The 11142-nt window shown below is 40.0% G+C and overlaps 1 protein-coding gene across 1 annotated transcript; it reads left to right on the top strand.

The window, feature by feature from the left end:
* The first annotated feature begins 7507 nt into the window (after positions 1-7507).
* On the top strand, positions 7508-8437 carry LOC130042811 (olfactory receptor 4C15-like). The gene has a single exon (XM_056135019.1). The coding sequence runs from the start codon at positions 7508-7510 to the stop codon at positions 8435-8437; it is 930 nt and encodes a 309-aa protein (XP_055990994.1).
* Positions 8438-11142: the final 2705 nt, after the last annotated feature.

The raw sequence follows: 11142 nt of genomic DNA, 5'->3' as shown, positions 1-11142 counted from the left end.
ATTTCTAGGAGGAGAGATAATTCTACAGGTGAACAATTTTATAGTTAAACCTCCTTAAATTGCACTTGGAAATCTAGCAGGTATTTGGAGTTTCTTTATCCCCACCTACCTCAAATGATGTTGAAGACAGTGCAGCACAAGCAATGTGGAACAATCTATTTTATCATCCAGATATGCTCTTTTTCTTCCCCATAGAAGTATCACAAGGAGTGGGAACAACCTTCACTTGTTGATGAGACTATGATTGCCCATTTATCCACAGAGAATAGGAGTTTTGTCATCACCAGAATCTTCCAGAGAATGGCACATGGTGAAATCTATCATTTATGTTTTTGTCATTTCAGGGAGCACTAAAAATTGTGATCACTTAATCACTTAACATCCCGTTATTCATCGATTTGCTCGAGCAGGAACCAGTAATGTCTCCATCCGCCCCTGTCACATGTTAGGGTAGCCCGATAGTGTCTGTTAGTTCTAGGAACAAGAAGACCCTCAAACCAATCGGTCAGGTCTTGAGGAAGAAGTCTGACCATCTCTGTAGGTGGGCAGCCACGTGGTCTTTTGACATCCTGTGGAATCCAGCCATAATGGCTCTAGTCTAGCCATCCTCTCCAAATCTCATTATCAGTCCAGCCCATCTGATTTTCAATGCCTTGGCAAACAAGGCAGTGAATGTCCCTGATTGTTGACCTTGGATGGAGGTCAGAACTCCGAATTTTTTCTCTCATTTGCATGAAACATGATACTCCAAGGATAGCTCTTTAGATTCCTTTTTGGGAGATTTGAATAGTGTTCTCATCCTGTTTTCCTAGGGCCCAGGTCTCTGAGGTGTATGTTAATGGAGGAAGAACAATGGGATCAAAGAGATGTGCCCAGAGCCAGAAGTTTTTTGTCCTCTTAGCTATTTCTTTGATGCTCTTGAAGGCATTCCAAGCCACTCTCTTCCTCCTGAGTAACTCAGGTGCCAGGTCATTAGTCATGTTAACTTCTCGATCTAGGTACACATAACTGTTGCATTCAGAGATGGTTGTTCCATGGACAGCGAATGGGATGTCAGGAATGAGACTGTTTCTCATGAACATTGTCTTTGTGAGACTCAACTGTAATCCTACCTTTTCACACTCATGGTCGAAGTCAACCAGCATTTGTGCTGCTTGGCTAATGTTTGGTGTTATTAGAACGATGTCATTAGCAAAGGAGAGGTGGTGTAGTTGCTGACCATCTACCTTCACTCCCATTCCTTCCCATTCCAGTCACATGACGTTCTGGAGGGTGGAACTGAAGAGTTTTGGTGGAATGGTATCAACCTGCCGAACCCCTCTCTTGACATCGATGATCATTTCTTTGGAGAATGGTGAGATCCTGGTAGTGAATCCGTAATATAGCTCACAGAGGATCCTGATGTATTGAGTTTGAACGCCCCTTTTAGCTAGCGCTTTGATGAAACTTCAGTCTCAACAGAATCAAAGGCCTTCTTTAAATGAATGAATGTTAGACAGAGCGGCATTTGAACTCCTGAGAAACCTCAATAAGCTAGGTTATCATGTGGATATGGTCGATTGTGCTGAATCCTTTATGGAAACTGGCTTGCTCGCATGGTTGTCCTTCATCTAGTGTTCTGCCAGTTATATTCAGGATGACTCAAGTGAACAGCTTGTAGACGACAGACAACAGGCAGATTGGGCAATAGTTTTCAATGTCGTGGATGTCTCCCTTGTTGTACAGTAGTAGGGTCCTGCTGGTTTTCCAATGGGACAGAATCTTGCATTCAGACAGGTAACGTGTGAAGAACCGAGCCAGTGTATTGATGAGTACTGATGGCAGATTCTTCAGATGTTCTGGTTTTATATTGTCTGGGCCAGGTGTTATTCACTTATTTACTGATGAAATGGTGTGATTGATTTGGAAGAGAGAATGTTGAGAAGGACATATCCATCCTGTGGAATTTGCAATGTGGGCAGGTGGACATGGCTATTGAAAGGATCCGAGTAGAAGTCATGGATAATCTTCTCCATTCCCTTCTTGAAGATGTGATATAGCCATCAGGATTTGAGAGGGCAGTCATTTTGGTCTTGTAGTTGGCAAAGGATAGGCATGCGTTGCGAATGCTTTTCCCAGCTTCTGCCGCATCTTCCAGCACTGCTACTCTTTTTTTGTGATATAACACTTAAAGCTATAGATGTTGTATTCAATGCTTCTGAATTGAATAGAACCGCAAGAGTGTCATTTAACTTTGTAAGAGAACTGCTCACATCACTTTTCTGACTTTAGATCATGTTTAAAAAATTTTTACAATATTTACAAGTTCAGAGAATTTGTATGGACAAATTACATAATATATCTATGTGTGTGGATTATCATTTTGATATTATGAAGAGTCATTAGTATTAAGTATAAGAAGATAAGTATTTTGGGAGTGTGGTGCCAATGCCCGTTCCCCATCCTGTACTTCTGTATTTGAAGAGGGACCTCCCACAGTGGCTGTCTGAATGCTCCAATCTGGCCCTAGAAGAGTTCATCTATGAGGAGTATGTGGTCAGACAGGAGAGACTACTACCTGACAGAGCATTCTCAACTCGAGGAAACAACTGATATGTGGCCAGGCACATGTGTCACCTACATGTTCCCTATTGAGATGCATACAGTGGCTTTCTCCACCATTGGAGAGCCTATGTTCTCACTTGAGTGCATAACTCTCCCTCCCTCCTTCCCCTTCCTTAAAGCCTCCAAATAAAATCTGTTTTTACTTCACTGCTCATCGACCCCTAAAGCTATTTTCTGTGAGGAAGACAAGGACCTGGAAAGCCTGGGTAAGGACTAGGACTGACTTTCCTTTTCTGTAAAGAGCAATTCCTTGTTGAGTGGTAGAAATTATCTCCTGTGCAGGGCAAATCAAGTCAACATCAGGTGTGGCTTGACAACTACTTAGAGGGGCTGGCAGGACTGGAGGTCCATGCGTAGGAGATCCTTGCAGACTTTATCAGTCCTAGCCTTCCCAGTTGGTCCCAGGATGGCAGAGATGGATCTGGAATAAGTGGCAGTCTCTCTCCTCTCTGTCTCATAAAGCCACCCTGGGGCCCCACCGACTTCAATGTCTCAGTAAACCCTTTATCTTGGAATAAATTTAAAGGTGATTGTATGCAGTGTGTTGTTTAAACACACAAAAAAGGACTGACAAGGGGACTACAGCGACCTATCTCTCCCTCTGCCTGCATTTGGTAGTCTCAGGCCGTTTCCCCACTCAGGGAGGTCGATGGCGATAGTCAGGCGAAGGAAGGAAACGGGGGCCAAGCTGGTTGGTCTTAGCAGCAGTTTATTACATGGGAGAAGTGTATGTCACAAAGGCTCAGGAGTCCTCAAGCACATGCACCCTGAGAAAGCACCCTGAGAGAGTCCCGAAAATCCCCTTATATACATCATGGTACCTCTAAAGGGCCAATCTAGTGATGTTATCAAAAGGAGTTTCAGAAAGAACATTGAGGCAGCAAAACATACATAGTTTCTTTATATCTACCTGCCAGTAATCTTGGCCTCACCTTTTACAAGCTCCAAGCACTTTGATTAGCACATCAAAGACCAGTCTGCTAGAGTTTGAAATCTACATCTCCAAGATCAGCCTGCCTGGAGCCAGGCATCTACATCTCAAAGATTAGGCCTGGTTTAGCACCTGGGATCTGCATACATAAGACCAGCTAGGTTCCTGTGAGATAAGGGAAACTGTCTCAATATACTGAAATCATTTACCAAAGACATTTTGAAGCAGAGAAAAGTTCAGTCTCATCCAAGCTAGTCAGGACACAGGGGAAAGCAGTTTCTAGGACAGAATCTCACTTAGCAGATCGACTCACCCTAGAACAGAATTCCCTGGGTATGTTTTTCCTCTCCTTGTCCGACAAACATATAAGCATACATAATATAAATCATTTTGTATGGACACAGTAAGAAATACTTTAAGCTTATAGAATTGCTCTCCTAGGGCCATCTCGATCTCAGACTGCAGTGCTCAGGCCAGATATCCTTCCTATTCCTAGCAGCGGGGTCCTAGTCTCGTCGTTACTTTTGGATCATGACAGCATTTGCCTATGATCAAACTCTTAACCTATAGTTAAGAATCATGGCACGTTGGCCTGGCCCATCTCAATGCTAGGGTAGCACATAACTTACCGGCTTGCCCTGGTTCCATCGAGTCCCACGGCTTGGGACCCAGTCTTTGGGGTGCTAGGAAGTGAGGGCAACTGAGGCTTAAATTGAGAAAGCAGGTGCCTTGGAGTGAATAATATTCAAAGCCAATCAACTCCTATGTTACATAGCATAATATTAATTAACTGTGGAGCAATAGCACAGCGGTAGGGCGTTCGCCTTATAAGCGACCAACATGGCCGACCCGAGTTTGATTCCTCCGCCCCTCTCAGAGAGCCCGGCAAGCTACCGAGAGTATTCGATATGCCAAACAAAGTAACAACAAAGTCTCCAACAACAAACTGGGCCTGCGCGAGCAAATCGAGGATCACCGGGAGTGCCTTTACCTTTACCTTTACCTTTACCTGTATCTATACAAAGAGGACATTGCATTAAAGCAAAATATTCAAGAGACAAAAGGAGAGGAGAAAGGCAATATTAACTTACAGCACAAGTTCAGTGTCCTAGAAGGATGAGACCTTACAAATTGGTTGGGGAAGAAAGCATAGAAGTGGTTACAGACAAACAAAGTAATGGGAGCGACTCGGGAGCACTGTGATGGGTGCAACCTGATAAACCTACGCTCCATGTACTCCAACAGTGTATGTTTTTTGGGTTGTGAAGGGGAGGTCAAGGTGTAGGTAATTAGAAATTGTGGGAAGAAGTGGTAACTGACATTAAATGACAGTGGGGATTTCTGAGTTGCATAAAGGAGTCCTGGCTGTGTACTTTAACATTCTTGAATATATGTGAAATCCTTTAAAGTACACCCTTAGAAATGGAGATGGTCTAGTCCACTTTCAGCATGTTTCTCCCATCCGGGGAGGATTCTCCCAACACCCTTTATTTGGTGCTCCCTTCTCTATCTGAGCTCCCTTTTCCCCTAGCATGTGTGGCTCGCCTCCAAGCCATGGAGCAAAATTCCTGGTACTAATCTCGGACACTCTTGGGTATTAGTCTCCTATTTTGTTACTTTATGTTCCCCAGATGAATGCAATCTTTCGATGTCTATCTCTATCTTTCTGACTCATTTCACTTAACATGATACTTTCCATGTAGTACCACTTGTATGTAAATTTCATGACTTCATGGTTGCCATTCAACAAGTCTTTTGCAAACCACAACACCCAAAAGGAGAGAAAGAACAAAACGGAGTGCCCTGCCACAGAAGCAGGGTGGGATGGGGGGGGGGGTTGGGGGTGGGAGAGATACTGGGACCCATGGTTGTGGAAAATGGGCACTGGTGGTGGGATGGGTACTTGATCATTGTATAACTGAAACCCAAGCACAAAAATTTGTAAGTCTACAACTGTACATCATGGTGTTTCACTAATAAAAATTTAAAATAAATAAATAAATAATTAAATATGAAAAGAAAAGAAATGGAAATGGGAAAAATATTGGAGAAAACTTTGTGTCTTCTCAGAGAGGTGGTTTTCCATTGGTTTAAGTGATCTCTGAGTGCAGCACAAGAAACAAGTCCTTCACACATCTAGATAGGTCAACCAAAGCAAAAAAATTTTGTATAAGATTTTGTGTTATACTAGCAAGTTATTTTCACACATGTAAAATATTCATACTGACTAGAAATAAGATATACTCAATTTTGTTCAGGTCTCCTTTTTCTGAACTTTTAGATATTGAGAATTTAAAATTACGGGTTAATAGTATGATTAAGCACATATTATTCCTGAGAAGTATTAAGATTTCCAACTCTTTTCTACACGTGAACACTGCTTTCAAATAGTGCTGGAACTAATAAATTATCAATATTTCTTGATTTATACACAGTCTGTCAATAATTATAAAAATACTTACCTCTTTAGGTTAGGGAGTTCATAGAGCTTTACCATTTTATAGAATAAAACGTTCCAATAAAAGTTGTTAAGTGGTTTCTTCAATGACATGATTTTTAAGCACCACTGAACCTGTTTTTTTTCTCCATTTTACTTGTAGGTAAGTTATTGTCTTGATGAGAAAATGATAACTGTTCTTAATCTAAGATTATGATTGAAATGAAAATAAATATATAAATACCTGCTACAATGAGAACTACCATGTGGAGTCTCTAACTTATTTTATTGTCATAATGCAGTTTAAAATTTTTCTATTTTATCTTCTGGTACTTGCAAAGCTTCTTCACCACGCTACCATCACAGTGCCAATAACTCCCCACCATGGAACCAATGTCTCTCTCCTCCCCACAACCTTACAGAGTAAGTCTTAGGATACAGTTCAAAACTAAGTTTTGATGAAAGCTCAGCAAAGTGAAATTTGAAGGAACTGAGTTCAATGTCATAAAGATTATAAATGACAAATCTACAAACAACTTTAAACTTAATGGAGATAAACTACAATGCTTTCCACTGAAAACAGAAAACTGTCTACGCTCACCACTATTATTGGGCATTGTGTTGAAGTCTTAGCCAGAGCAGTAAGAAAATACAGAGAAATTAGAAAGATTCAAATGGGTAAAGATATACAACTCTCACTATTCACAGATAAAATGATAGTGTACATTAAAAACCATAGAGACATCATTAAAACTTTTAGAAAGAAACAATCTACACAGTAAAACAGTAGGCTTCAAAAAAACAAGTAGAGATGATTTTGAATTCTTGTATGTAAAAATATGATTTAGAGGGAAAAGAAAATCAACAATTTCATTTACAGTAATCTTAGAACCAAATCAGAGCTGAGCAGAATCCCCTTTGCAGTGGATTCTAGCAAATGGCTACCCAAAGGTCAGATTTTGCAATAAAAAGAGTGTTCTCTTGCAACCTTTTCACCTGTGCTTTTGTCCCTATACAGAAATCATAGCCGACTCTTGCTGTTTAACAATATTTTCTCTTTATATTTTTGTTTGATATTCCACACTACTGAGCTGGAGCTATAGCACAGCGGTAGGGTGTTTGCCTTGCACGCAGGCAGTATGGCCGACCTGAGTTCGATTCCTCTGCCCCTCTCGGAGAGCCCGGCAAGCTACCGAGAGTACCTCGCCCGCATGGCAAAGCCTGGCAAGCTCCACGTGATGCATTCGATATGCCAAACACAGTAACAAGTGTTACAATGGAGATGTTACTGGGCCCACTCGAGCAAAATCGATGAACAATGGGAGGACTGTGACAGTGACCATATCCCACACTACCACTTACAACACAATATAATTTTGCATCATATGGATTGCAGAAATAGCAAAGACAATTTTCATATAGATAAATCATCTTATGAACCCTGTGATAATAAAACTGTCTGACATGAGTTTCTCATGCTTACATTGCAGATCTGTATACCCCCTGTGGTAGTGGTAAGATTTTCCTGGGAAATCATGCAAAACCGAAGTTTTGTAAGTGAATTTGTTCTGCTGGGGATTTCACAGAACCCTGATGTTCAGAAAGTATTATTTGTTTTATTTCTATTGGCCTACCTTGCAACAGTTAGTGGCAACCTGCTGATTGTGGTGACCATCTTTAATAGTTCAGCACTAGTGGGTTCCCCAATGTACTTCTTCCTGGCTTTCCTGTCCTCCCTGGATGTGTGTCTCTCCTCTGTCGTTGCCCCTAAGATTATTTTTGACCTTCTCTCTGAGAAGAAAACCATCTCATTCGCAGGCTGTATGATTCAGATCTTTTTTTTTCATCTTTTTGCTGGTGTGGAGGTGATTGTCCTCACAGCCATGGCCTTTGACAGGTACGTGGCCATCTGCAAGCCTCTGCATTACACTACAATCATGAACTCAAGGCTCTGTAACATTCTGATTGGAGTAGCCTGGGCAGGGGGCCTTCTGCATTCCACCATACAAAACGCCTTTGCTTCCCAGCTGCCTCTGTGTGGCCCCAATATCATTAATCATTTTATGTGTGACTTGTACCCATTAATGAAGCTTTCTTGTGCTAATAATGATGAATTTGGCCCAATGGTGGCAGCCAACAGTGGACTCTTTTGCATACTGATCTTCTCCATATTGCTTGTGTCCTATGGTGTGATCCTGTTCTCCCTACGAGGACACAGCACTGAAGGGCAGAAGAAAGCGCTCTCCACCTGTGGATCCCACATTGCTGTTGTGGTTTTATTCTTTGGTCCATGTACATTTGAATATGCACGGCCTCCAATGGTTTTCAGCTTTGACAAAATGGTGGAGATATTCTACAGCATGCTAACTCCTCTGCTGAATCCTGTAATTTATACTTTCAGAAATAGGGAAGTAAAGAATGCCATCAGCAAATTCTGGCAAACCTCGATGGCAAAACTGTGTTAAACGTAGATCACTGAAGTTTAAAATTTCAACATTAAGTATACAAATGTTCTTCTGGATTAAAACGTTTTTTTGACTGACTGAATGAAGACTATAATTCATTTAATAATACACATAGGAGGCCTGGGAAAAAACATTGTTACTCCTCTGTTACTTAGGTGTGCTAATAAGCATCTTAAAAAATCTTATATGTACTTTGAGTTGAATTGTATCAGCTATTAGAATTCAACATAAAAATAAAATTATGAATTGAAATAATATATAAATTCTTCTCATTCATTTAAATTTTAAAGAATTGTGAGGATGAATAAAAATATTTACAGACAGGTAAGTCAAACTTACCTAACTGTTTCCTGGAGGAACACTTCTTATTTTAAAATTATTTATTACAGTACTGTGATTTACAAAATTATTGATAGTTGATTTTTAGGCATAATATTTTCAAAACCTGTGCCACCACAAGTGTCACCACACCTCCGCTAGTGTTCCCATATTCACTCCCCACCCCAATCCCGAGCCGTCTCTCTTGTCAACTTGGAAGGCACTTTACAAAATTTTAGCCCTAATTACTATTTATCCATTATGTCTCCTTCATTTCTTCTCCCCTTGATGCTTTTTTTTCCCTTTGTCCACGAAGGCTTTTTCTGCTTTTAATTATATGTTAGACAGTTTTTCAGTTTGTCTGAAAATTTGTTCATGTTGTCTCTTCAAAGTGCTTACACACAATGTGTAAATTACATTGTAATTTGCACGTTAAGCTATTCTAGATGTTTACATTCAATGTCAAATTTGTAAAGACATTAACGCTCAGGGCTAGAGCGATAGCACAGCGTTAGGGCGTTTGCCTTGCACACAGCCAACATGGCCGACCCGAGTTCGATTCCTCCGCCCCTCTCGGAGAGCCCGGCAAGCTACCGAGAGTATTTGATATGCCAGACACAGTAACAACAAAGTCTCCAATGGAGACGTTACTGGGCCCGCTCTAGCAAATCGAAGAACAACGGGAGGGCCTTTACCTTTTTTATTAACGCTCAATGTATTTTTAAGTGATTATGGAAAGCATTCCCTTAACAGCTGTGTTGAGTCATATTCATAAGCCTTCCTAGATTCAAAAAATCTTAATTATAACTAAAGAGGGTTTATTCTTATACATGAAAACAATTAAGGCTCCAATGATTCAAATTTCACTTTGCAAAATTTTCATCTTGGAGGTGATATTTTTTTGAAAAAGTTGTTCTTTTATATTTCTGAAAAATATATAAAGTAGGGTTATATTTCCATATCCTAGAGTACTAAGACCCTTAGTAACTCAAGTTGGTACATGAAAAGCTACAATTTCTTTAATTATCACCTAAGTAACGATACAATAACATCTAGAAATGCAGAAACTATATAGATTATTCATATTATACTTTATAAATCGAGTATGAATATTGTAGTGTCCAAGAAGAGTTTTATTGATAATCAAATATAATTTGAACTATTTAAAAAGCCTCCAATCTCAAAGATAAAATGACATATAAATAATAGTGAAAAGTATAAATTATCATTATTGTTATTACTATTATTATTGATATAGTCTAGCCCACTGATGTACCTACAGCAACACACACGTGTTTAGTTTTAAGATACTTGCTTGTATTCTCTTATATACATTCTCTGTCCTTCTTAGAGAGCCCAGCAAGCTACAGAGAGTATCCTGCCTGCAAGGCAGAGGCTGGCAAGCTCCCCATGGCATATTTGATATGCCAAAAACAGTAACAAAAATGAATGAGCCACCAATAAGGCACCATTGGGAAGGACGAGTAAGAGAGGCTGCTAAAGTCTCAGGGCTGGGACGAATGGTGACATTACTGGTGCCCACTCGAGCAAATTGATGAACAATGAGATAACAGTAATACAGTGATGATGATGATGATGATGATTTTACCCCAGGCTAAAATTATTGAGGGGTGACCAGTACAAAATGTTAAAGAAATAATGGCTGAATTCAGAGATAGATCTCTAAGGCAGCATTCATCTGATCTGACACATTATTTTTGGTATATGACGTTTGATCATTTATTGTCAAGGGCTGCCTGCCTGTGTTTATGGCCTCATGCTTTCTCTGATTATTAAATAATTAGGATTATAGGATCTAACTCATGGTTTTCCATTGTTTGCCTGTAAATTCATATCAGAAGTTTGTGTTTTGATATGAATGTCGATTTTATGAAGATCACAATTTTGTTTTTCTAAAATGATGCATGGTACTCTTCTCCTTAACATTCTATAGATGATTTTCTAAATTGGGGACAAGAAGGCCTCTTGTAGGTTCCCACGAAATTCCTGGGGCTAAAGGTGAAATTCATGTAAATGGGGTGGAAACTTAAGGCTACAGGGCTAATTGGAGGGATGGAGTCATGGGAAGACATCATGGTCATAAATTGGCCTTGGTGCAAAAAAGGTTGAATGCAATGATGCTTTAGATCATATTTACTTTTATTTTATTTAGTTATAGTGAATGACAAAGATGCACGTGATTAGTTTCAAGTATATAATTATTCAACACAAATCTCTTTACCTGTGTCCACTTCCCTCCACCAATGCCCCTCCCCACACTCTCAACTTGGGATCCCACCCAAAGTCTGCCTTTATGACAGGAGCTTTTCACAACTTTTGGCCCTGTGGTTTATAGTATTGCTTCTTATCAGGTTTCATTCAGAACA

The sequence above is a fragment of the Sorex fumeus genome, unplaced genomic scaffold (genome assembly GCF_029834395.1).
Source record: "Sorex fumeus unplaced genomic scaffold, SorFum_2.1 ptg000007l, whole genome shotgun sequence".
NCBI lineage: Eukaryota > Metazoa > Chordata > Mammalia > Eulipotyphla > Soricidae > Sorex > Sorex fumeus.
The sequence above is the reverse complement of the archived record's forward strand: the minus strand, read 5'-3'. Positions and strand labels throughout refer to the sequence as shown.